The sequence below is a fragment of the Trichomycterus rosablanca genome, chromosome 10 (genome assembly GCF_030014385.1).
Source record: "Trichomycterus rosablanca isolate fTriRos1 chromosome 10, fTriRos1.hap1, whole genome shotgun sequence".
Lineage (NCBI taxonomy): Eukaryota > Metazoa > Chordata > Actinopteri > Siluriformes > Trichomycteridae > Trichomycterus > Trichomycterus rosablanca.
The window spans coordinates 35,112,719-35,140,299 of record NC_085997.1 but is presented as its reverse complement, the minus strand read 5'-3'; the positions used below and the strand labels follow the sequence as shown (position 1 = coordinate 35,140,299).

At 43.0% G+C, this 27,581-nt stretch overlaps 1 protein-coding gene across 1 annotated transcript; it reads right to left on the bottom strand.

Annotated features, from left to right (window-relative positions):
* Window positions 1–955: 955 nt before the first annotated feature.
* Window positions 956–27,581, bottom strand: top2a (DNA topoisomerase II alpha). Its single transcript, XM_063003228.1, has 35 exons — window positions 27,383–27,581; window positions 25,395–25,541; window positions 25,202–25,292; window positions 25,022–25,085; window positions 24,304–24,449; window positions 24,107–24,204; window positions 23,807–24,019; window positions 23,549–23,722; window positions 21,389–21,490; window positions 21,165–21,302; window positions 20,384–20,522; window positions 19,611–19,768; window positions 19,380–19,505; window positions 19,178–19,288; window positions 16,346–16,451; window positions 15,705–15,814; window positions 15,525–15,617; window positions 15,326–15,440; window positions 15,093–15,214; window positions 14,070–14,218; window positions 13,733–13,964; window positions 13,506–13,640; window positions 11,816–12,016; window positions 11,498–11,693; window positions 11,233–11,324; window positions 9,931–10,077; window positions 9,767–9,850; window positions 9,491–9,685; window positions 9,037–9,169; window positions 7,963–8,124; window positions 7,651–7,825; window positions 5,682–5,737; window positions 5,447–5,578; window positions 3,334–3,563; window positions 956–1,369 (listed from the first exon to the last, which is right to left on the bottom strand). Exons 1-35 carry the CDS (start codon window positions 27,407–27,409, stop codon window positions 1,235–1,237), a joined length of 4,734 nt encoding a protein of 1,577 aa, XP_062859298.1. The 5' UTR covers window positions 27,410–27,581; the 3' UTR covers window positions 956–1,234.

The following is a 27,581-nucleotide window of genomic DNA, read 5'->3' as shown; positions in this document are numbered from 1 at the left end:
TGTAGCTCAAACTGCTGAAGTTGATGCTGGTTCTGATAGAAAGGGGTCAGACTCCATGCCTCGACGGGTCAGGGCTGTTTTGGCAGCAAAAGGGGACAAACACAATATTAGGAAGATGGTCATAATGTTATGGCTGATTGGTGTATACCCCTAATAATACAATTTATGACGATCTTCTAGACCACGTGTGTCAGACTTATTATAAAGGAACCTCTTGATCTAAAAACAACTCTGCCATCTAGTGGTCATCTATGGTGAATATGCCGAATTAACTAACAAATTGTAAAATTTTATAGGCTCGACCTTTAATAGCAACTCAGCCAAGAGGGAGGCTCGGAATGATGACCTTACCCTTTCTGAGATGTGAAGCTCAACATGAAGCTGTAGAACATAACCTAATACTTATGGTTTTATGCTAACGATACTTATGGTACCTGATACTATGGATTTTACATCCACATGCAGATTTTTAACATCCGAACATGTCAGCTTGGCTCACATCATTTGAATGATTAACTTCACCTGTTAGGAGTCGCCACAGTGGATTTTACAGTCATGTTTCCTATGTATTCAGGCTTGGGACCCGCACTAAGGGTGCACTGATACGTCTCCACGTACTTATTAGTTTTACTTATTAGGAATTTAACGTCATGATTTAACACACCAAGGTCACACTTATGATTTATCAATTCACAAGTTTAATGTCAAACAAACCGGAGCTCCTGGAAGAAACCCATGCAGACACGGGGAGAACATGCAAACTCCACACAGAAAGGACCCAGACCTTCCAACCTGGGGATCAAACCCAGGACCTTCTTGCTGTGAGGGGACAGTGCTACCCCACTGAGCCACCGTGGCGCCCTATACGTCCCCACAATGGCTTGGTTCACTTTACACCATGTGCCTGGGATTCAAACCCTCGGAACTCAGGCTCTTAGCATTCTGCCACACCAGCTCACTTATCAGAAACATCATTTATTTATGCAAATTTAAGTAGAAAAACATACAAAATATTTACAAGACAGAACACCACAAACACAAAGCACTTGGGTCGGGGGTTTGGGGAGATACTTCAGTTAAAACAGAAAACAGACAACGACATAAAAACCAGAAGCGTTCAGCAGAAGAATTAAAACCAAACACAGTAATAAAAGCAACTAGAACTGAAACAGAAGTGAATTAGCTGCTTAACAGAATCAACGACACCCTGGCACCATGAGGTAACGTTAACAGTCTAAAAGTCGTCGTCCGAGTCGGAGTCCAGAGCGTAAGTGACCGGTTTGGTGGTGCGCGCTGTTTTGGTTCTGGGAGCCACGGCAGGAGAATCAACATCCAGTGCAAAACTGTCGTCCTCCTCCCACTTGGACTTCTGTACAAACAGGATTCAAACATGAGACGGTTAGACATCAGATTCCAGTCCAGGATTCAGAGACCTACAGTCTGGTAGCAAATATAAATGTTACTGGTGAGCCAGTGGTATTTATGTATGGTGTGGTTTAACACTATCAACCCTAAGGTTATTTTGTTACAGTATAGGAGAATTGATTTAATCCAGTTTTAGGTTGTGTTAACATTATAAATGAGTTGATTAAACAATTACCCGACAAACTTGTTTGATTAATGCTGGTTGATAAAAAGGTCATTTACATCCATTTCCAATTGAGAGTGGAACTGCAAAAGGTCATGGACCATACAGAGTAAGTGCATTAAGAGCACCTATCAGGTCTGTACATTCATTTACTAATAAGCAACACCTAGCATACAGATGAACTTTGATAAATAAGCTACAGTCAGTAATTGTATACAGACCCCCACTGACAAGATGTTTGGGTGAGTGATAATGTCCAGCACCAAATTACATTATATAGGATTCACTTCTTATGCATCTATCTATCCATACACCTATTCATCTATCCACCCATCTAGATCCATTCATCCACCTATTCATCTATCCATCATCTATCTATCCATCCACCTATCCATCATCCATCTATCCATCATCCATCTATCCATCCACCTATCCATCTATCCATCATCCATCTATCCATCCACCTATCCATCCATCCATCCACCTATCCATCCATCCATTTCCATCCATCATCCATCTATCCATCCATCCATTTAGATCTATCCATCCATCCATCCATCTATCCATCCACCTATCCATCCATCCATTTAGATCTATCCATCCATCCATCCATCTATCCATCCATCCATCTATCCATCCAACTATCCATCCATCCATTTAGATCTATCCATCCATCCATCTATCCACCTATTCATCTTTCCATCCATCTATCTATCCATCCATCTAGATCCATCTATCTATGCATCCATCATCCATCTATCCATCCATCCATCTATCTATCCATCTATCCATACCCATCTATCCATTCAGATCCATCTATCCATCCACCTATTCATCTTTCCGTCCATCTAGATCCATCTATCTATCCATCCATCCATCTAGATCCATCTATCTATCCATCCATCCATCTAGATCCATCTATCTATCTATGCATCCATCCATCTATCTATGCATCCATCCATCTAGATCCATCTATCTATCCATTCATCCATCTATATCCATCCACCTATTCATCTTTCCGTCCATCTAGATCCATCTATCTATCCATCCATCCATCTAGATCCATCTATCTACCTATGCATCCATCCATCTATCTATGCATCCATCCATCTAGATCCATCTATCTATCCATCCATCTATCTATGCATCCATCCACCTATCCATCCATCTATCTATCCATCCAGCCACCTATTCATCTATCCATCCATCTAGATCCATCTATCTATCCATCCATCTAGATCTATCTATCCATCTATCTATCCACCTATTCATCTTTCCATCCATCCATCCATCCATCTATCTATCTATCTACCCACCTATCCATCCATCTAGATCTATCATTCCATCCATCCATCCATCCATCCATCCATATAAATGTGTGTATAAAAAGTACTATGTTGGCATCAACATAAAATTTAAATTGTGGGTATACAATTACTGATTGTAGCCCATTTATCAAAGTTCATCTGAGTGGTACACAGCTTATGTTAAAATATTAACGTGCTACGTATTTATGAAATGCCGCACACCCATGATGTTTTACAGCAGTTTTATGGTAGTTGTAGCCTAGTGGTTAAGGCACTGGACTAGTAATTAAAGGGTCGCTGGTTTAAGCCCCACCATTGCCAGGTTGCCACTTTTGGGCGCTTGAGGAATGCCCTTAACCCTCAATCGCTTAGACAATATACTGTCACAGCACTGTTGCTTTGGATGAAATTGTCTGCTAAATGCTGAAAATGACGTACCTTTCCGGCAGTGGTGGCTTTGCCCTTGAGGCGCGCCATGAGATTTCCTGAATCGGAGTCGCTGTCCGATTCGTCGCTGCTCTCAGCCACTTTCCTCTTACGAACGGGCGCTTTTTTGGCCGCCGGTGCAGGGGCGAAGCTTTCTGATTCGCTGGATGATGCAGGCTTGGAGGCTGTGCTCTTTTTGGCAGGCTTGGCAAGTGCATCAAGGATAGACGGCTGCTTGACATCTACATAGAAAAAAAAATCAATAATCAGTACATGCATGGTTTGATCGGTGCTGCAGGTCCTTTTTATTTTCAATAGGCAACGTTAATATAGACTGAAAGTGAAGGAGTAACTGCTGGTGCAGAATTTGGCACAACAGCAGCTCTCTCATTCTCCTGGTGCTAGTGTGTACTGTGTGAATTGGCTCTACATGAGACGTGTACCCAAGTGCTCTTATCCTAATATTCCAGACCCCCTCACAGATGCAGATTATTGGTCCGAGGGCGTTCGGGTGGTCTTATACTACTCAGCCGTGCCAGGTCCGAGGGACATTTAATTATCAGGATTTTAACATCATGTTTTACACACTTTGGTTGGTCACAGACAATTTTGCATCTCCAGTTCACCTCACTTGCACGTCTTTGGACTGTGTGAGGAAACCGGAGCGCCCAGAGAAAACCCACACAGACAGGGGGAGAACATGCAAACTCCACACAGAAAGAACCCAGACCGCCCAACCTGAGGATTGAACCCAGGACCTTCATGCTGTGAGGCGACAGTGCTACCCACTCAGACACTGTGCCGCCCGGCACCGACACAAGTGGTGAAACAATAGAGGGAGTATTGTGGTCCTCTGTATGTCCTGAGGCTTTCTGCGAATCTGCCTTCGGCCAATGTAAAGACGTGGCCAGTTGCCCGAGTATACATGGGACTTGAGCATATCCAAGTTTTACAATAGCAAACGAAAATGTAAATATTAAAGCGATTTGTTTTTCTATTTCCTAAAAAACTACTGAAATAAAGGAAGATGCTTTAGATTAGGGCTGTCAAAGTTCACGCGATAATAACGCATTAACGCGATCTCAATTTAACGCCATTAAAAAAAAGTGCCGTTAACACAAATTCTATACAGGAAAAATGTACCTACACAGGCAGTGAGTGCCGTGTAGAATTACATCACGAAGACCCGCATTGTTATGTTTTGTACTTAACCACGAAATACAAATGACACTAGTTATGTGGAGAACGAGTTTGTCTTTATTGCCTAATCCACAACTTGGAGCATCACACTTAAACATAACACGCCGTTACCCGCTGCTCACCTGATACACATATCAGCTCAGTGACGTACAACACACAGCGGTAACGTGATACGCAGATCACGTAAATGATATATATCACACGTATGATAATAATAAGCTTTTTTCTCTCTTAATTTTCCCTGACAAGTGAAAAACCAAAATATAGCAACCTTAACATTATGAGGAAGAATTTCAAAGATATTCCTTTGCAATACTTTATCATTTCAAGAACATGATACAGACTGACCAACACTATTAAGCCAAATCAGCATTGAATATTGACTTTACTTTTAATATTCTTCTACAATGCTGGTGCTTCTTAAAACTGAATATTTTCTTTTAAACAGAAGTGTTATTTAAATGCTATTAAATTGGTTTCCAACAAAATCCACCCAATCTGGCAACACTGGAACGCGTTATTATTATCGCGTTAACTTCGACAGCCCTAATAAAAACGTATTCTGATATCCAGTTAGCAGCGTAGGGTTTATACAGCAGCAGGTAGAATAAGGTGCAAAAACATGCAATATTGTGCAAAGATGCAAGTAATATAGTCACTAGTATGAGTTGTCAGAACCCAGGGAACAAGACTGTGTTGATTGTGAATGAGTATTTGTGTGTTAGTGTATGTACACCGATCAGCCATAACATTAAAACCACCTCCTTCAAAAAAAAATGCGATTAATCGCGATTAACTATATGAAATTCTGAGATTAATCGCGATTAAAATTTTTAATAGTTTGACAGCCCTACTTTAGATACAAGACACGTAAGCACCAGTGGTTAAGGAGAGACGAACCTTTTCTGAACCCTGTCCCACGTACCTGCAGACGCTGCCTTCTTTTTGGGAGTGGCAGTGGTTTTCTTTGTGGCAGCTTTCTTGGCAGCACCCTCTGCTGGCTTCTTTACAGCTTTTTCTTTAGGTTTGGCAGGAGCTTTAGGAGCAGCAGTTTCAGCTGGAATACAGACACGTGTCAACATTATCAAACATCCCACACAAAGCATATTCAGATATGTATGTATGTATGTGCGCTGTATGGTGGAGCTGAGGCTGCTTACAGGAGGCCGTGCTCTTGACCACTTCCTTCTCTTTGGGTTTGGACACGGTCTTCTTCCTAAAAGGAAACAGACAGGTTTTATTCCAATAGGGCAGCGAGTTACAGTGACTGCACGGTGATGCACTAGTTTTACAAGAGATATCCCCCCAGTATTTTTATTTTGAGCAAGAATGCATCTGATCTGTAGGCATTTATTTCTATACAATCTGTGAATACTAGCCTGCAAATGACGCTGTACTGCCCTGGCATTTGTTTTTTAATCATTCTTTGTAAATCATTCGTTGGTGTGGGTCTCCCAAATGCACGTGAGATTCATAAACTAATTTGTGCTGCTCAATTTTAAATCTCACTGGGCAAGCTGTAGCCTAGTGGTTAAGATACTGGACTAGTAATCAGAACGTCACAGGTTCAAGCCTCACAACTGCCAGGTTGCTGCTGTTGAGCACTTGAGCAAGGCCCTTAACCCTCAATTGCTCAGACCGTATACTGTAACTGTAATGTAAGTCACTTTGGATAAAGGCGTCTGCTAAATGCTGAAAATGTAAATGTAAAATCTCAGCAGAGCTACCGACCTGCTGGTATTACAAACGCTATAGGAAGCGTCTTATTGAAACAGGATTCACATGAAGCATAGTGTGACTTGGTATGCAATATGGCACCAAGCAGGAATTCAGTCATGATTGCCTGACCATAGGGAACTGGAAATGACTAGATTGGGAGAAAAGGGAAAGTGGGTAACTTGCGAAATCTATATGATAAATAGTTTGAACATGACAGCAGAGCATACAGCATTCGCTCATGCAACAACTGCAGGGTCATGCCTGGCACCGTACTGAAAATAATGTACTGCAACTAGGGCTGAAACGATTCCTCGAGTAAATCGATTACTAAAAATCATCGATTCAAATTTTTTGCATCGAGGAATCGTTTAATCCGCACAACCATATACAGCTCACGGTGTTTTACACGGACGACTTTCACTTGTGCGCAGCGTGTTTAACGCTGTGTGCAGGTGACGTGAAGAATCTGAGGGCTGCGTCCCAAATATCTGAAACATAAACAGAACTTAACAGGACTTGATCCGGGTTCTTTTTGCGGACAGTTTAATGAACACTACGTATTTGGACACGTCCGCCGCTCCTGCGAACTGAACGTATCGGTTTAGGACGCAGCCGAGATTTGATAGCGCGGACTGCGAGATATAGAGAGAAAATAGCGAACAGGAGGAGACTGGACAGAGAAAAGCACAGAAAGTTTGAGATCATTTTAAGCTGATAAAACTAAAACTCAGTATAACATCCACACCATCAGAGCGTCGTGTTTACTTTACTCATGTTTACTGACTTTACTTCGTTTCAACCACCACAGGCTTTTATGAAGATTTAGGCAAACACACACACACACACACACACACACACACACACACACACACACACACACACACACACACACACCAGATCTACCTCATCTAGAGACACAATCCTGACAGATTTTTATCCCCCTACAAACACCACAAAACCTCCCAACAAAATATTAAAGCTTTATGTTCTGCGTGAGCTGTAGCTGAAACTTTGAGTTTTGAAAGTTGCACAAATTACAGGCTTATGTTCATGTATTTTTGTTTATTATTATTTATGACTTGATGACCTGATGTTTCAGGTTGCCTGTTTACATTTTAAAAGTAAATTGATTTATTTTTTATTGATTTATTTTTGCATTTAAAAAATGTTAAACTGTCCTGTATGCAAGGAATACAAATGTACAGTTTGGTTTAAGAAACATGTCTTATTTAATCTAATATGTATTTGTTTTTGCTCTTTGTTAAAGCAAAAGTATTTCTTATCCGATTACTCGATTAATCGCTGGAATAATCGATTACAAAAATAATCGATAGTTGCAGCCCTACACGGCAACCTAAGTCAGTGTGACGGCAATAAAGAAAACACAACTGAAAAGAGACCCGGACTAACTGTGGAGGCAGGGGAGGTGAGTCTGGTTCACTTTCAGATACAGCGCTGGGCTCTGGGACAAACAGATCATCTGCGTCGTCATCATCAGACTCCACTACAGCCGCAGCTTTCTTTTTGCCCAGACTCTGCCAGTTTGATTCCTCTTCACTGTCAGACAGGCTGTATTTAACCCCAGCTGTAAACACACACATCCGAATCCATCATCAGGCTGGAAATCATGGTTCTACCAAGCATGTACCAACTTCTATCCTCCAAGATCAACGTACACGAGTGCAGACTAAAATAACACTGTGTGTACACAAAAGCACCTACCATTGGCTTTCCTGCCCAGTTTCTCCCTGGGTGCCACCTCTGCTGCACTTGTGGACATGTCAGAGTCCTCCTCGTCCTCCTCCGACTCGGACCACGGGTTCTTCTTCTTATCTTTCTTGACGGGTTTGAACTGCAGTGTGGTCTGCTTTCCTGACTTAGAGGCTGAAAAAAGAAGGACATTAGATCATTATAATTCGATAGTCCATATACACCGGATGATCTTCACAAGGTTAATAGCTCACTGAGCTGTACTATAGTCGAGGTCAGTTTGAAATGTAAAGGTATACATCCGATTATTACAATGATAATATATAACTTGTGTAATGGGTTATTGCTGGTGTAAGAAGATGCAGGTGTAAGGAAACGTAAGACCCAATGACCACTGTGCCGGAAATGGCCACAAACGCCACAAAAAAGTGACAGTGGGTCAGTTTGACAGCAGTGGGACACTGATATACCAGAATCTGAATCACCAGTACTAAGGTGGAGCGGCGGTCTAATGCACTCGCTCTTGAGCTCTTTGGTTTAAATGCCTGGTGCTATCGACCTGGTCAGGCATCCAACAGGCACTATGCCTGAGGGAGGATTCATTGCTGCTGTACAACTTCTGCTGTCTAGTCAAGGCATGTGTGTTAATGATGGAAGTGTGGATTTCGATATGAATATATAAAGTGACTGTGCTTTGTGGAGATACCAGTTCAGTTTTAAAAATGATGATTTTATGCTCGAGTGAGAGAATGGTTGTATGAAGATGTGCAAATATGCAATGTTCAAGTTCACAGTCTATGAGGTGTTGAGAGGGGTGATGGAGGCCACAGCTCTTGGGAAGGAGCTGCTCCTCAGTCTGTTCGTGTGTGCACACGAATAGCCCTGTACTGCCTTCCAGATGGGTAACAGGGAAAACATAGTTCCCAGGGTGTGTTGCTCATGTCAGAGAGGGCACGTGATGGTCTCGGCCAAGGCAAAAGGTGGTAGAAGCAAGAATCGGTATTAATTAGCCTGGACACAAAAATGCCCAGAGAATGTCCACAATCCCAGCACTCCTCACTGTGAGAACAGCAACATGCAATGTACCTTTCTCTTTGGGCTCCTTTTTGACCTTCTTGGCAGGACGTGCGGCCAGTCCGACCTCCTGAGAGTCTCCTCCTGCCTCTCCATCTTCATCTCCAAACTCCATCTTCATCACCACACTGCCATCACTCTCGGACTGCAGGAGAGGAGAGATTAAGCATTTAATGGTCTCACCAAGACCTTCTTAGGACTACACCAACAAACAGTATTTACTTTTCTAGTGCACACAGTATTTTAATGAGCCTCTTATCAAACAGTTCAGATGATCACAAAAATGATGCAACTTTAATTGGATGATGTAGGTTAGAAAGGCTGTTTTTTTTAAAAAACCATCTACCAATATTTTGAGTTTAACACGTCAACCAAGGAGTAGATACCATTAACAAAATGGCTGAGCAGACCATTAAAGGGTTAATAAGCGTGCGGATGGGTGCTGCTACTGGTGCGGCCCGCTCACCTTGCCTTTGCCCTTCTTGGCGCCAACCTTTTTGACAGCCTGGTCCTTCATGGCACTGGTGACGCGTGGCACAACGCGACGTCCCTGTGGGGTGGGCCTGGTCTCTGCCTTCATCTTCACCACCCTGGACTTGCCACCTTTGCCTTTGACCTCGGTGATCGAGGACTGGGCGGCGTGTTCGGCCTGTTCCAAGCGCTGTGGTGAGAAGGAGGAAGGAAGTCATTACGTGTCCGAAAACGTTTGACCGAGTGCAACGTGTTGGAGGCAGGTACCCACCTCCAGCTCCTCAGTGAAGGCAGCCAGATCTTCCTTCCACAGGTCTGAGTGAGATTTCCTCTTCAGCACGCTCAACTCGCTCAGCTACAGCGAGAAGCGAAAAGGTTCAGCATCAGGTATTCAAACATCTAACACGGTTTCTTGGTTCGTGTAGGTTTGGTTACCTTCGCATCTTTCTGCTTGCACAGCTCCTCTTTCTTCTCTTTGGTCAGGAACCACATGGGCATGCTGAGGAGGTAATTATAATCTGGACCTGATCTATCTTCTTTCTCCTTCTCTTCATCTCCATCACCCCCCTCCTCCTCTGGTTCCTGTATGAAGAACCAAACACATTTTTTCGTTTCTTAATTTCTATTTGCACAACCAGGACACAGAATAATCAGTATCAGATGTTTATCAGGAACATTTGGCGTATTCTGACTAGCAGACATCGGTACGAGCTGAATGAGAAGAGCCGAGTGGCTAAGCAGCACTGGGTTGTTCTGAATTTCAGTATAACATTTACATTTTCAGCATTTAGTAGAAGCTTTTATCCAAAGTGACTTACAATGATCTGTGAACACAATTACTGATCAATTAAGGGGTTATGGGCCTTTCTCAGAGGCTCAACAGTGTAACCTAGTAAAGGTAGGGCTTGAACCGGCAACCTTCAGATTACTAGTACAGTACCTTAACCACTGAACTACCACTGTCCAGCATAAAAGCAGGTACAGCCCTTATCAATCCATGGTGTGTGTGTGTGTGTGTGTGTGTGTGTGTGTGTGTGTGTGTGTGTGTGTGTGTGTTTTCTAGCACTGCGCAAGCAGGGGCCAGCTGGAATTATCATGAATCACGACCAGAAAGCAGAGGCCGCAGTTATATAGCTGCAAGGCCGGTTATGTCCGTTTGGATGCCTGTGCAGGTCGACAGCACCCACCGGTATTCAAACTCAAGTGCCTGAGATCCCATCGGTTTCTTTTAACTGACCATCACTGATGGTTTAAAAGGTTTAGAGTTAAGGCTGAGAGCATCACTGGGGATTTAAACCCTCGACCCCAGTTGTAGTGGGCTGGTTTAATATACCACTGCGCCACCTGAGCACCATTCTATTTTTTTGGAGCTATTCTGAGCTGCCCTTCACCTCTTCCACTATATTACAGCTAAAACACTGTAATGTGGATCAGGTCCCAATTTCTACATTTAATTATTTGCATTCATCTAGATCAGCAGATCTGTACATACAATTATTTTATAGATGTATGTCCACACGCCGGCCTTTTACATTTTCAGCATTTAGCAGACGCTTTTATCCAAAGCGACTTACACAATGAGCAATTGAGGGTTAAGGGCCTTGCTCAGGGACCCAACAGTGGCAACTTGGTGGTGGCGGGGCTTGAACCGGCAACCTTCTGTTTACTAGTCCAGTACCTTAACCACTGAGCTATCACTGGCCTGTATTTTAGATTTACACAGGACTATTTCCATACCTTTTCCTGAGACGCCTTCCATGCCTTAACAGGATCTGAATCGTAACCCATCTCCTGCAGCATGCGGATCAACTCCTTCTTGGGCTTGTTCTCTGAAATACGTAAAGTTCATGTCACGAAACCTCCAAAAATGTCCCACCAACACCTCACAGTCCTTACACTACAACCATCATTAACACATGAGACCAGCATCCACAAATAACAAAAAATATATTACACCATCAAACAGATAAAGCATGAACAATGCCCGTCTTTTATTTCTCACCGATGACCAGCGTGCCCTGGATCTTCTCCAGGATGAATCGGGCCTGGTTGGAGAGCTTGGCGCTCTCGGCTCCGAGCATGCCGAGCAGCCAGTCCTTCCTCAGCACGTAGTACTTCAGGCGCAGCTCGAAGAAGTCCCTCAGGATGTCCTGCACGGTCTCGTACTTCTTAAGGCTGCCAACATGATCAAACAGCACCTGGATGTGTGGAGGGAGCGAACGAGATGGTCAGAACATCTAAATGCTTTGTTAGAAACACACACAATTATTGCTAGCTAATGTTTTCTTAAAGCTGCACGCGTGTGGTGTCTTGTCTTTACCATGGAGTTGCAGGTCAGTGGGTTCTGGAGCTTGAAGACCTTGTGCAGCCCTGCTGCTTCAGCCTCCATCAGCCTCTGCTCGGTCATTTTGACCACGAAGCGCACGGTGGTGTCCGTGTGGTACTCCTTATAATCCGTGATCAGAGGAGGAACCTTCTCAGAGCCGTTGAGCATCACCTCGAGCACGTTCTCTTTGTACGTCTGAGAAGAACAGGACCGAAAGTCATCAATCTTAAACGTCTGACTGGGTACCAAAGCCAAACCTTCCAGTACCACCAGTACATTCCATACACGGAAGAGCACAGAAGTTGTTAATTTATTGGTTTCTTAAATATGATTAAATTCAAAAGGTGGACATGCTTTGTGTTTTCTATTTTCCATTACCCAGTTCTTGCCAACACTAGTCATGATCCATCCACCTCATTCTCAGTGGGATAGGTTGTATCATTTTATTCCAGTTTACTACCATGTTAAATTTGACTAACAATTCTTGTACTGGTTTCAGATTTTGGAAGACTTAAAACTGGGCGCTTGGGTGGCACAGCTGTTTAATGCTGTCGTCCACCACTGCCGGGATTCTCAATTCTCAGCTGTGCTATTGAGCAGCCAGGCTGCATCATTACATTTTCATTTACATTTTCAGCATTTAGCAGACGCTTTTATCCAAAGCGACTTACACAATGAGCAATTGAGGGTTAAGGGCCTTGCTCAGGGACCCAACAGTGGCAACTTGGTGGTAGCGAGGCTTGAACCGGGAACCTTCTGTTTACTAGTCCAGTACTTTAACCACTGAGCTATCACTGGCATCAGAGAGAGATTGTTGAACAGGTTCTGCTTTGTACACAGAAATCAGCCAAGATCAGTTAAGATGACAGAAGAGAGCAAGCTGTGGGCCGGCAGCAGCAGCACCACCACCGTTCACGTTTGTTAATCTTCTCTCCGTTCTTTTCTAGTTTGGAGGTGAACAGGACTCTCATGAGATGAGACTGGCCACAAAAAGGAGCACCGACAAAGAAAGGGGGTGTAAATCCGAGCACTGTAGGGTTTTTACAGGACAGTTTTTGTTTGTTTATTTGGTTTTTCTAACGCCTTGTTTATTCTGTCGAGTTACTTCAAGGCAGGACCGGTTCTGTGGGGCAGAAATTTATTGCATTTATAAAAAAAAAAAGTCCTCAAGTTTGTTTTTGTAAGAAAGTTTATGATCATGTTTGCATTGTTTCTGGTAAAGATATTGCTTATAGAGTCAGTTGTTTTCAGTCTCTCTCTCTCTGTTATATTTAACACATTCTATGAAAATGTGTTTTATAGTAATGATGGCTTGACATAGGTTGCATACAGGGGGCTCCTCTTCTTATTAAATATGAATGTGTGAGTTGGGTTTACAGGACAGACAGGGGTGATAATACAGTCGGTTTAAAACAAATGTGCTTTTCTGTACACAGTACAAGGCAGCATGGTCGTGATTTTTACAGCTTTAGCGTTTAAGATTTTTGTTTGTTTGTTGTTTAACGCCATGTTTACACATTGGTTATTCTCATGGCAGGATAGGTACCTAACAGTTGTACAGTTTATTTATTAATGTTCTTTGTCTACTGTCCTTTCTGTGTTTAGTTCTAGATGTGTACTATCAGTCCTGTATTTTTCAAAAAATTGATCAGTGTTTCTGTTTTTAGTGTTTAAGACTACTGACCTGAGTCCAGGTTTTCACAGGCAATTCGGAGATCTCGATGGTGGTGGAATCGAGGATGGCCACCTCACCACTGTTCATGTACTGGTTGGTCGTCACCCCTTCAATGGTGCCCTTAAATCCCTTGTAACTGGGCAGCTAGATGAGAAACATGGCAAGGATTCCGAAAAGCTTAACACAATGTGTGTGCTGAACATTCAGTGAATGTTTAAAATCGTTTCATCGCTAACCATGGGCAGCGGCTCTTCGCCCTCGAGCATGCGGTGGATGTTGTTGACGATCTCGCGCACATCGTAGTTCGGGAGGCGGCTGGCCCAGCCCGTGCCGATCCCATCGGCACCGTTGGCCAGCACCAGAGGGATGATCGGGACGTACCACTCGGGCTCCACGCGCTTGTTGTCGTCGTAATTGTGCTTCAGTAGGTTGTCGTCCACTGAAGGGAAGAGCAGGCGGGCGAGAGGGCTGAGGAGAGAAGAGCGGGAATGAGGACAGGAAGTCGGATCCTCAGTATTGCTATAAATCAGGTCTGGGTTCGAGTCCGTTTGAACCGGACTTTATGAGGCGTACCTGAGCATGGTGAAAATGTATCTGGGACTGGCCGAGTCTTTGCCTCCGTGCAGACGCGTACCGAACTGTCCCTGAGGCTGCAGCAGGTTCAGGTTGTTACTGCCTACAAAGTCCTGTGCCAGGCCCACGATGGTCATCATCAAAGAGGTCTGAATAAAAACACATCATTTAGCTTCTGCTCCCCTTCTCCTCAATACTACACCCAGCCTACAATTTATTTATTTATTACAATATCATGTTTTACACAGAGCAGCTAGTTACTGGTTACACAAGATTAATCGGTTTCGGCCGCTCAGGTGGCGCAGCGGTAAAATACGCTAGCACACCAGTTGGGTAGGGTTTTCGAATACATCGTATCGAAACTCAGCTCTGCCATCCGGTTGGGCTGGGCGGCTGCATGAACAACGATTGGCCTGTTGTTCATAGGGTTAGGGACAAGTCGGATCATGGGTCCTCATAACTGGTGCAATTACGACCCCTGCTGGCTGATTGATGGCACCTGCACGGGGCTGAGGAATAATGCCGATCAGGGTGTGGCTCTCCGTGCACAGTGCTGATCGGTATATATGAACTCGACTCGTGCAGGTGAAAAATGCAGTCTGCACTGAGCACGCGTCGGAGGGGGCGTGCGTCAGTTGAGAAGCGTCCTCAGTCAGCGGTGGAGGGTTGAATCAGTGGAGGATGCAATCAGGGTAATTGGACACGACTGGATTTGGGGAGAAAATTGGGGGGGGGGGGGGGGGGGAGGTTGGAAAAAGAGAAAATTTTAAAAATAAAAGATTCATCAGTTCAAGTCTTTGATGTGAACCACAGTCTTGGACAATTTTGTATCTCCATGTCACCTCACTCGCACGTCTTTGGACTGTGAGAGGAAACCGGAGCTCCTGGAGAAAACCCACACAGACACGGGGAGAACATGCAAACTCCACACAGAAAGGACCCAGACCGCTCCACCTGAGGTAACGGTGCTATCCACCGAGCCAGCGTGCCACCCTCCATCTAACATCTAAGACGCATAAATACCTCTCCGTGATGATAAGCCGACATCTCGGCGACAGAACCAGCCAGCTGCACCACTTTCACCTCACGCTTATCATTTCGTTTGAAGGAGCAGAACATCACCTTTCTCTGACCTGGCTTCAGACCTGGCACATGCACATAAGGGAGAAAAAAAAAATACATATACATTCTCACTTCATGCTGTGGAAACAAAGCCTGACAAGCTTCTATTTGGTAAAAGCAGAAAAAACCCTCACCATCCACCAGACATGGAATAGAGCGCTCGTTATCAGAGTTGGAGAAAAGCACCAGCTCCTTGTTGACGAAGTCGTGGTACGACAGCGAGGTGGTCTCCTTTCCATAAAGGTACTCCTGCTCACACATGAGAGAAACAACTTAGGGAGTGCTTTTACTGTGTATATAAATGAAACGTCTTCAGCTCATTATTCTTCCAACCTCTGGGAGGTTGTGTTCTCTCCGCTGACGCCTGTTGATCATGAAGCTGGTGAGCCACTCTTTTCTCTCTTCAACTTTCTTCTTACTAAAGGCCTGCGAGGGAAACAATTTCAGTCAGATACACCAGAGCGAGAGCTAGAAACTGAAATTTGGGTTTAAGAAAGAATTTTCAGCGCTTACAAGGGTGATAGCCTCGTCATCGGCAGGCCCCGAGTACTTAAACGGGATGCGATGTCTCGCCATATCCGAGAAATACTCTTTGGCCTCCAGGGCTGTGCTGGTACCCAAACCTGTAGAGAAATAATACAAAAAAATTACATTTCAGTCAAACTAAGCAGATTCTCAATGAATCCAGGTAATTAAAATGTTTCAAAAGTTTTTTTTTATTTTTTTTATTCTCTCCACTTTAGCTTTCAATTGCAGGTGTTGGGTTCCCACACAGAGCTGTATTGTGTACAGAGACGCAAAGAAGCCATGTGACCACCAGGCTTCTACCCTGCGGCTATAACTAATTTTACTTAATACTTAAATATTTTACTTAATATGCCTATTAATTAAATGAACAAAAAGTTACCCAGTTTAAGCTAACATTTCAGCAACCACCCAAAGTCAAAGCAGCTGAAGGAAGTTCTGCAGTATTTATTTTTTTTTAAATAGTAAGAGTTGTAAACCACTGCTGTCTATACAGGCACCATCAGACCATCAAGTACAATCCGTCACCACGACGTGCCCCATCACCGCAACATGTGTCAAACACACATGGAGACAGAAAAAGCAGCTTACGTTCTGCGCGGTACTACCACAGGTGTTTGGGAACAAACCTTTGTAGTACTTGATCTTCCATGAATTAAGGTTGCTCTGCTTGTCTTTCCATTCATTGAATTCTGGGATGCTGTAAAAAGAGAAGGCCTGCTTCTTATTGGACGCCTGCAGAGAAAGAACAGAACGTTTTCAGAACTGGTGAAGAAGGAAACTTAAGAAAGAATAAAATGTTGCTATTTCAAGCCAATAAGGAGTTTTCCTTAAACATTAGACCAATAATATCTGCTTACTCAGGATATTCGGGACTACCTACACTACACTCAAGATGAACTGAGAAAGCTGAGCATATAAACTTCTAGGCAAATTATGGAGATCAACATTGTCCAGATTTCAATCTCATCAGGGCATGGAACAAAATATTACCACCACCCAATAAAATGTGCTATTCTTACTCTGAAGCAGTGGTAAATGTGACGGTTAAGGTACTTCATAAGATCTAGGTCATTAAGGCCAGACAACTGAGTTAAAGTACAGTAATCCCTCGCTATATCGCGCTTCGACTTTTGCGGCTTCACTCTATCGCGGGTTTTATTTGCAAGCATGTCTAAATATAAATCGTGGATTTTTCGCCGGTTCTCGGATTTCTGCAGACAAGGGGTGTGTTCGAAAAGCTAGTTCTCTCTCTACATAGACGCATTTTACGTCATCCTGTGCGCGCTCCCGATTAGGAGGCTGTTCCAAATCCTAGATGCCTTAATATCCTCACTTCTTAACGTTTCAATGTTATGTTCACTCAAAAATGAGTGTGCATCCGACTAGGGCTGTCGCGCTAACCGCAATTTTGAAATATCGCGGTATAGACCAGCCAACCGCAGGGCATGCCAAGCGACCGCGACACCGCGGTGTTCACGTTTTTTCTTTCTTTCTTCTCTTTTTTTTTTTTTTTTGATGCAGGGTCCATCTTGTTTTACGCTTACATTCGGGCGTAATAAATGTTAAATAAATTCATAATGAAAATGAGCTAAGAGCGACATTTTCCCGCAACCTGTTCTCATGCGTTGCTGCTGAGTGTCAGGCTTTGTGTTTTAAAATGTAAACAATCGCAACAGGAATTATAGGCAAGTTTATTAATGATCAAATTGAGCTCACACTCAATAAATACTTGTAATTTAGACTATATTCAAACAGCCTCGGCGTACTAAAACACTTAATGACGGTTAATATGGCATTGCAGCCTGCAAATATTCTCTTTCTGGTCTTGCTGGAATGATTTAAATGTATTTTTTCGTTGAATAAAAATGTATTGAAACGAATAATAACTTAAAATGTAGTATATATTGTTATGTTAATTATACCTACTAAATAGATAGTTTGTCGCATTGTAAAGTCGCATGCAGGTACAGTACACGTGTATTAGTGTAACGAGCCCCATCAGAGAGAGTTTTAGTACCGAGGGGAACATCACTACCCCACTCAGATTCTCTCTAAACCACATCAGATGAACATGTTGGTTCGTCTAGCGCGCATGATAACGCAGGTTTAAACTCTTACAGACTTTATTCTTTATTCAATTTTTTTTTTTTTTACCATATTTTGATTAGATGTGCATTTAAAATATTTAGCCTAAACACTTTTTTTGTTTTGTTTCACAGTGTATATCTAGCCCAGGCTAGAAGCTTAATTTAAACCTTTTTTAATAGAGAAAAGACGCACATCCCTGCTGTGTTCTGTATTTAACATTAAACACGCATTTCATTGGTCTTAAAGCCGTCTCATCTTTGTCATTATAAAGCAATAATATATCGAATCATAGCCTAACAATAAAGCTTGTTTATATAGCTCTAAAATCCAGATAAATTAAGTAATTTTTAAAAACAAAACAAAAATGGCGATATCACCGCATACCGCGATATTGAGACAGGCTGAATATCGCAAGGGGAAATTCTTTCACCGCGACAGCCCTACATCCGACGCTTCCTTAGTGATCAAGACAATCCCAGAATTCATTGCGGGTCAGGTGCGCCTCTCTCGCAGAAAAATAAACATGGCTGAAGGTACGGACAAACGAATGGAGTTCTTTTCAAACCTAAATAAAATATTACTGATTTTTAACTTGTATAAACTTGTACCGAGCGTTTTTATTTGCAAGTTCGGGCTCGTCAGGAAATGTAACCGTTATCGGTACATGAAGGGAAATGTTATATTGACGTTAGCGTGCTGTGCTACCTCAATCCATTGGTTTTAATGACAAGACGCTAAATGCTAAAGCCGATGGAATCGGGTTATAAAAATAACCGTATAAACACGTGGTTTTTACTTCGCGGATTTTCACCTTTCGCTGAGGGTTCTGGAACGCAACCCCCCGCGATCGAGGAGGGATTACTGTATTTCCCAAACAGTGGTCAGAGTGGGGACAAGCTATAAACAAGAGACAGTTTGCTGGGCAACCAAGACTCATTGATGCCAGAGGACATGAGAGCTGTGGTGCCTGTCACGGACCAACAGAAGATCTTCTGTGGATCAAACTGCAGATGATTTTAATCCTGGTGATGAGGCAAATGTGAACGTGTCAGTCAGCGTGCCCATGCCACTCCTGTCCACCATCAAGAGCACCTACAACAGGCACGTAGGTATCACAACCATCAAAGCAGTGGAAGATCGACTGGTCCGGCAAATTTAGTTTTCTTCAAGATCATAGGCTGCCGGGCAGGTATCATTTACCAGTGGAAAAGATGTACAGAAGTAAAAGTAGCTGCTGGTGATGCCCTGGTATCAGATATCTCAAAACTCCTTCTGATGTCTTTTGGAATACAGGTCTTGGTGAGTCAGAGCCGTTTTGACAACTTGACCAAATATTTTGAATAATCTGTGGATAACCACTGTGTCCTCACCTTAATGATTGGTGTGATGAACTCCTCAAGAAAGTCGTGGTGCAGCAGTGAAGGCCAGTTGTGGTGGATGAAGTTGATGAGAAGCCCTTTGATGTGAGATCCGTCCTGATCCTACACCAGATAAACAACACTGATTAACGACGACGACGCCACGTAATGAACCAAACCCGCATCATTAAAAGCCGCGCTGATGATGGCAGACCTGATCTGTCATGATCATGAGCTTGCCGTAACGCAGCGATTTTAGCGAATCGGGGTCACTGTAGTTCTTCTTGTACTGCAGACCAAGGATCTTGATGATGTTGTTGATCTCAGCATTATCCATGATCTGCAAACGCATCGACCAAACAGTTCACAATTCAGCGATTAAATAATCCACACAAAAATACCTACACACGTAATGTTAGGTCTGGATTTATCGAAACGTGCCGACCTGCTTGTGCGAGGCTTCCCGCACGTTGAGCATTTTTCCTCTCAGAGGGAAAACACCATAGCGATCGCGGCCGATCACTCCGAGTCCAGAAACGGCCAGCGTCTTGGCCGAATCTCCCTCAGTGAGGATCAGAGTGCAGTCGGACGAGTTTCGACCACCTAAACAGGCAATACAAACATGACAGCTTAACGCGCATTAAAGAGCATTCTGTACGTGTGCAAAATACAATTTAGTAGCTTGAACAAATAATTCGGTTGTGATAAAAATCACAATAGTTTATGTTCGGAATTTGGATGTACATACAGACGAGGTGAGAAGCCCAACTTGTACTAAGCACTTAATTTTGGGTGTTTGCTACTGGATTTAGAAAAGGCTCAATCAGTATTACTATAGCTAGTAAGCAAACTCAGATCTGTATCACTTCATAGTGTGTAACTATAGCATTTGAACTGCACTACTTATTTAATATAGTAGTGTGCGATTTAAGACGCAAGAGCATCAAATGGCCCAAGACTCTGAGCTCCACCTCCTAGACTTCCTAATGAGTCACCTTCAAACCAAAAATCACTAGACACCTTCTCCAGAACTTCATATCTGCAAAGTAAAGCTGTGGCTTCCCACTGGCCCAAAGCTGTAGACTTTCCTTTAGGGATAACAACAGGACCTCAGACACTATGCTACTACTGCATAAACAACTCGCATTACCAGTGAAGCGCAAACTGTAAAGCAGTACGAGCGAGTTAATAAGAGTATGTTTTGGTGGGCGTGCATACCAGCGTCGTTGGCGTCGTCCAGCTTGGGCACACCCTTGATCTTTGAGTGTTTGACAGCTGAGCACTTCTTGTTAAGCTGAGTCTGAGCTTTGAACTTCACCCAGTTCATCACGCTCTCTACAACGCCACAGTTGTTCGCCTGCGAACGAAGAATGTACATCCAGTTACTAAGACATGCAACTTTAAAATGCATTTAACCCCCCCCCCGCCCAACACACACACAAAAAAAAACCTATTTTGCCCAATTTAGAATGAAAATTATGCACTGCACACCTCATCTGACAAGTGAGAGGATTTGATAGCTATTGGTTAGGGTACTGGACTGGTGATCAGAAGGTCGGTGGTTCAAGCCTCACCACCACCAAATTGCCACTGTTGGACCTCTGAGCAAAGGCCCTTTAACTCTTAGTTGCTTGAATAAGGTGACTATTGTTGCTTTGGATAGAAGTGTCAGCTCTGTATTCCATAGTAGCTCAGTGGATGAGCTACTTGGCTAAGAACTGTAGCATTACCAAGCCATGTAAGGTATGTGTAAGCCATAGCAATGCCAGGGTGGCAATGTTGGGCCCTTGAGCCCATTTACACTCAGTTGCTTGGACTGTATTAAGTCACAATACTAAGTTGCTGTGGATAAAATAAAACCCTTTTTGACCAGCATCATTCCTCCACCAGTAGGTGTTGCTGTTTCATCCAGCCTTCATTCTCTTCGACTAGTGATTAGTGAAATCCCAAAGTAACAGCATGCCAGAAATACAATGCAGACAAAACTCTGTGTGTGTACCTGCTTGATGAACTTCTCGCTCAGTGAGCAGGTGGAGCCGAAGTTCTTCTGCTGCAGCGTCATGTTCTCTTTGGTCTGTGAGTCAAAGCTGGGGTTCTCGATCAGGCAGTTCACAAACAGCCACATGTGGTTCTTCACCTAAAAACAGACACGTGGAGACAGACGATCAGACGACATTCCAGTCATCAAATCGGGTTTGATTTAAATAGAAGGTCTGGCTGTACCTGGAATGGTTTGACCGTCACTCCGGCTTTGTTCTTCTTCTTCACCACCTCGATCATCTTGGACACGATCTGGTCTGCCACATAGTCTGCGTGCCTCCCACCCTAACGTACAATATCAAAGCGGTTAAGACAGCAAACGGCAACAATCTGGTGCAAAGTGGACATTAGTTTTAATCCAATTAATCAGATCAAGCTTTCTTTGTGCTTATTTACTCAGATCTAAAATGTATTAATTTATTTGATTTTTTACACCACTTTATACACTTGATTGTGTTATTTATGGCATGATTGGTGTTATGTTTAGGTCATTCTTTTTCTTGTTTCTATTTGTTTATTTATATTTTTGTTTTAATTGTTGTTTCTGCCGGGAAGTTTAGGATTGTTCTTGTGTTTTCTCGGTTGAAAACGTGTTTTTTTTTTTTTTTTTTAACAGTTCCAGCTATGTGTAGTTGTCTCTCTCTGGTATATTTGGGGCATTCGATTAGAATATGTTTTATTGTGAGTTGTGTTTGACATCTTCCACATGTTGGAGGATTGTCTCCTTTTATTAAGTACTGGTGAGTGATTTTTGTATGACCTATTCTGCATCGTGTATATAACTTGGTCCACTCGTCTTCCTTGGTGTGTTCTTGGCTTTTTGCTTATATTTGGATGCATCTCGAGTAGTTTGTTTGTTGTCCGTGTGTCCCACTCAGTTTGCAATTTTTCCTTGATGTATTTATTTATTTATTGATGGCTTGATATTTGTCACAGGGATTTTTGTGTTTGTTGTATTTTGCATTCTCTCTCTGAGGCTAATTTATCCAGCTTTTCATTTCCCCTTATTCCACTGTGTCTATTTAGGGAATCTGAAATAATTTTGTTGCCCATGAAGAGATGTGAAGGACAGTCTCTGGGACAAATTGTGCTTCGTCTGAACAATACTAAGCTTAATTGTTTTGTTTTTTTGAACTTCTGTACTTAATATCAGAAACAAGATGTAATAAACCAAAACATTCGGACCACCCTCCAAAATGTGCATGGTAGTGGCTGTGGCACTGGTGCATGTGATAGTTAGTGTTTAGTTTTTAACGCCATGTCTGCCCTTTGGGCCATGTTCATGGCAGGAAAGGTTGTGATCTGTCTTTTATTTACTTATTTCATTTGACTTAGCGAAGTTACGTCTGTTGTCTATGTATGTTCATTTATATGTGTTGCTTCAGTTTTGTTAATGACAGGAATTTTAGGAGTGTTGTTGCTTTTGTCTTGGTAAATAATTCCTTTATAGTTTTTGCTGATAAGATCTGTTGTCTTTCATGGTTATACATGACACATTCCAGCATTAAATGTTTTATTGTAATCTGTGTTTGGCATGTTGTGTGTTTTATCAGGTACATGTGTGTTAATCTAGTGTGTCCAATACGGCATCTTGTGTACACTGTCTGGTCCCAACGGTTTTCGAGGTAGGTCTTCCTTATTTCCCCCCAATAGTGGGATTAGCTTCATACAATTTATTATTCTGGTGTGTGTTCCAGTCGTTTTGCCATTTGTCCTTGATATATGAGTTTATTGTAGGTTTGATGTCCATTGGTGGGATGTGGTACATTGAATCCGGTATGCATGTGGCCTTTTTTGCTGCTTGATCTGCTCTCTCGTTGGTGCATGTGATAGTGAGGGATCTATTAGATGTTGGCCTGATGGTAGTTCCTCATAGTTCACATGTTGAATGCAGCAGATCTGCTCAGACCTGAGACTTTGGGGAAATACTTCAACCCAGTCGTCTGGTCATAACAACCAAGTTCTTATCAAGCAGCGAGGGGTGTCCACAGGCAGCCACGATGGTTTACGTCTTGAATGCAGCGGATCGGATCAGCATAAAGACCTAAGGGACTTAAATAAGTACCAGATCAGATTGTTATAACTGACACTGGTCCGAGGAGGGACAAGCCACAAACCAGAGACAGGTTGCTGGGTGGCCGAGACTCAAATGGCAGAGGACATGAAGGCTGTGGGGTGTGGTACAGGCCAGCAGAAGATCTACTGTGGCTCAAACTGAATGTGTGACATCACACGATGCATTAAACCTGTCTGAGGGGAAACAGTTCTGCATCGAAGTGGCAGCACATTAATGCAACACAGGTGAGAATCACAGTGAAAGTTCATGATGTGGATCATGTGTACCTTGGTGGTAGCGATGCTGTTCACAAAGCTGACTTGCTGGAAGCCTTTCTCACTCATGGTGAGGCAAACCTCCCATCGTGGGTTGACCACCTCATGCACGACAGTGAGAGGAGAGCCCGTCTCATCCGTTTTGTCCTTTACGTACAGGTCCACGTAGCTCCGGAATCCGCTGACCTTCAGGGACCAAAAGTAAGGCATTTAATTTTCCTCTTATTCATAAAACCCCATCAATACAGCGACCATAAAAGGGCAACTCACAGGCAGCTTGGTGCCATTTAGGTGAACTTTTACTCCTTTGGAGGAGCCGGCGACGTCGTACGCACGTCTCGTCAACAGAGCCACCGTGTCGCGGTCCAGCGACTCCATCTTAAACTTGGCCAGATCTGGTTGGAAGCTGATGCAGGTGTAGTCGTTACCAGAGAAAGGACGGATTTTGGCCTCGCCTGTACGGTCCATGTTGTTAAACCACGTCTGAGGATCAGAAGACAGAAGGTTTGAATCTTACAGCTCATACGCAACGTTCGGAACATTGATACCAGTGAGCCTGAGCCATCTAACCTGTTTGAAGCAGTTTTTGGATTCACTGCACGCCGTCTCCACAGTGAACTTGGTGCTGAAGATGTTGCACAGCTTGGCACCGTATCCGTTACGACCACCTGGGTTGGATTAAAGAGAGTCAGACGAGATGATAAGAATCCATAAGGGTTAAACATATTTGGCAGAGCTCTGTTGACGTCTCCCAATTAGTCACGTACCTGTAACCTTCTTCTGGTCATCGTCATAATTGCTGGAGGTGAGAAGCTGCCCAAAAATGAGCGCTGGCACAAAGACTTTTTCCACTTTGTGCTCCACGACAGGAATGCCCTTTCCGTTGTTCCAAACACTGATGATGTTGTTCTCACTGTAAACAACAGACACCATCATTCAACAGTCACATCCCCAAACAAAATCTGTGATTATATATCAGTTAACTTGGACTGTGGGAGGAATCCGGAGCTCCCGAAAAAAACCCACGCAGACACGGGGAGAACATGCAAACTCCACACAGAAAGGACCCGGACCGCCCCAGCTGGGGATCGAACCCAGGACCTTCTTGCTGTGAGGCGACGGTGCTACCCACCGAACCACCGTGCCCGCCCCCACCAACACACTTCCTCAAATTTAAACAATCATGTCTGTGTAGATGCCTGATCAGCCAACCCAAATTCAAACCCCCAGATCTGAGGTAGTGGGCCAAACAATGGCAACATTTCATTGCTCTTATTCTTTTTTCATACATTTTATATTGTTGGTAAGATAATGTTATATATTTATATTAATTAAAAATGTGTTCTGATCATTAGATTCTATCTCTGCAGTTTCTGCTTCTGTAGGCAAGTCCTTGACGCAAAACCACCAGGTGTGAGTGCAGTATTGGGGAAAGCTCACGATGCCGGTCATACACTGTGGAGACGAGGAAGGTTTGATACTCACGGGTCGATGGTGATCTTGATGCAGTTCATGCTGCCGTCTCTCTGCTTATTATCTGCAGCATTGACTGTAAAGACATTAAAAATGAGTCAGAAACCTTTTATCTAATTGAGAATGAGGTTTTTTTCCCCCTAAATGACTAATCGTCAGAAAAATACAGCAATCCAGGAACATGGAACGTACCCAGGATCTCGTCAAAGATCTTGTAGAGACCAGGAACAAACGTCACGTCCCTGCAGTTCATCCCGACATCACTGTCAAACACCCACATTTGCTGGAGAAGGAAAAAAAGACTTAGCAATGCTCTGATTGTGTGTTGATGCCAGCAGTCCTACAGGTATTGAACAATCTTCAAGAACCAGAACAAGTTTGGTACCTGGGTAACAGGTTCCACGGAGCCAACGTAGGTGTCAGGCCGGAGCAGGATATGCTCCAGCTGTGTCTTCTTCTGGTAAATACGCTCCACTGAGAGACGTTTCTCATCCTTTTTGGCCTTGCTAAGAGCCTTGTTCTCAAACAAAGCCTGTGGAGCAAAAGGAAACAGTTGAATTCAGACACAAAACGTGCAAGAAGTCATGTTTTATTGTCCATTACACATTGCAACTTCTTTGGAAGCAATTTCAGCACAGAGAGAGTTAAGGACCTTGTCCAAGGGTCCAACAGTGGCCATTGTGGTCACAATTCCACACACATTTTGCTTAATTCATTTCAATTTGCAGCAAGCCCTTCCGGTTAGCAAGAAAACCCAAACTGCCACCCCATGCTGAGATGAAATTGGGCCAGAAGAACCAAAATTTGTCAAGTGCTTAAAAGCTACAATTCTGATACTGATCAGAAAATGCATTAGCAGGAAAATCTTTCTTGCACTTGCTTGACTGTGGACAGCATCACCTATCCACAAGACCAAATTTCAAATCAAGGTTTGTCCCATACATGGTCATATACAGTACAACTGGCAGTGAAATGCTTTTGTGACTGCTTGGCCACATTAGTAATTACAAAATAGACAAAACATATATATTTATACTAAAGAGAGAAATGTTTTAAAATGTAAAACGTGTAGAAAAGTTAGACAATTTAAAATTGAAACTGAAAAAAAGAAACTTAAATAAAAAAAAATAGAAGCAACTTAAAGTGAACCAAAGTGATAAGAAAAGTTGGGCAAGAACTGAACATAATGCTATGAGAAGCATATCGCAGCTTGTTTGGAAGCTGGAGTCAGAGCGCAGGGTCAGCCACCTTACGGAGCCCCTGGAGCAGACAGGGTTAAGGGCCTCGCTCAAGGACCCAACAGTGGCTGCATAGCAGAGTCTGGATTTGAACCGCCAATCTTCAGGTTGATAGCCCAAAGCTCTACCCACTAGGCTACCACTGTCCCTATATAAGAACTATATATTGTTCCTATATACTGTCCATATATAAGAACTGCATACATACACACATATACACACACTCACTCACTCGGTTACATTCATGACAGGAACGGTAGTTACTCGTTACACAAGGTTAATTACTTCACACAAGTTTATATCAAACACAGTCTTGGATAATTGAGTGTCTCCAATTCACCTCACTTGCATGTCTTTGGACTGTGGGAGGAAACCGGAGCACCCGGAGGAAACCCACGCAGACACGGGGAGAACATGCAAACTCCACACAGAAAGGACCCACACCGCCCATCCTGGGAATCGAACCCAGGACCTTCTTGCTGTGAGGCGACAGTGCTACCCACTTAGCCACCGTGCAGCCCTATATATGTATATAAATGTGTATAAATATGTATATAAATTTAGTTCTTGCTATTTTGGTTGAGGGTGCGAATAACTTGTGGGGGAAAAGCTCCTTCTTATCCTCTCTGTTTAGGATGCTTCCAAATGCTTCAAGATGCTAATAGTTCTTTTTTTCAATGGCATTTGATTACAACTGACCATCTACAAAAAAATGTTCTTTCCCAGTTTAGTAGAGACCATTGCTCCATACTTATTAATGGGTTGCTGTTACTAGCCTAGGCATATGGGCACAGAGAAGTCACATCAGGACGCCATGGCACAAAGTAAAATGCCATTACAGAACATATTTACACCACCAAATGAATAATTTAAGTTGCTGTCTATATATTTTTGACCCAGCAGATCAAATTCATGAAGGTACGACCTTATTATTATTATTATTATTTAGTCATTGAGGAAAAAAAAGTTGCAAAAATCACTAACATTTCAAGAAAAATTTATTCCCCACACAAACTTTTTTCCTAAACTGCTGCTGTATTTTATTATATTCTGACGCTACGAAAGCACTAAAAATAAATAACAGTTTACTGAATATTAATTTGAATGTAAACAACAAGGGTTTGCGGTCGGTTACCTTCAGTGGTCCGTCAGTTTCAGCCATTTTGTCCAATTCCTGTTCTTTAGTGCAGTTCTTTAAATCGTTATTTAGATCTCGGAAAACGAAAGGTCGACTTTTTAAATCGAGTTTAACTTCACTTGTGCGAAAAAAAAAAAAGTAAATAAAAAATGTTGGACTAATTTACTTAAACCGCTCCAATCCGACTAACCGACGC

Excerpts from the sequence above, each read along its gene's own strand:
- top2a (XM_063003228.1), bottom strand. The coding sequence starts at position 27,409 with ATGGCTGAAACTGACGGACCACTGAAG. Across the intron at positions 23,723-23,806 it reads TAAATGGCACCAAGCTGCCT|GTCAGCGGATTCCGGAGCTA; the intron begins GTGAGTTGCCCT and ends TGGTCCCTGAAG. Across the intron at positions 19,506-19,610 it reads GGGAAGCCTCGCACAAGCAG|ATCATGGATAATGCTGAGAT; the intron begins GTCGGCACGTTT and ends ATGCGTTTGCAG.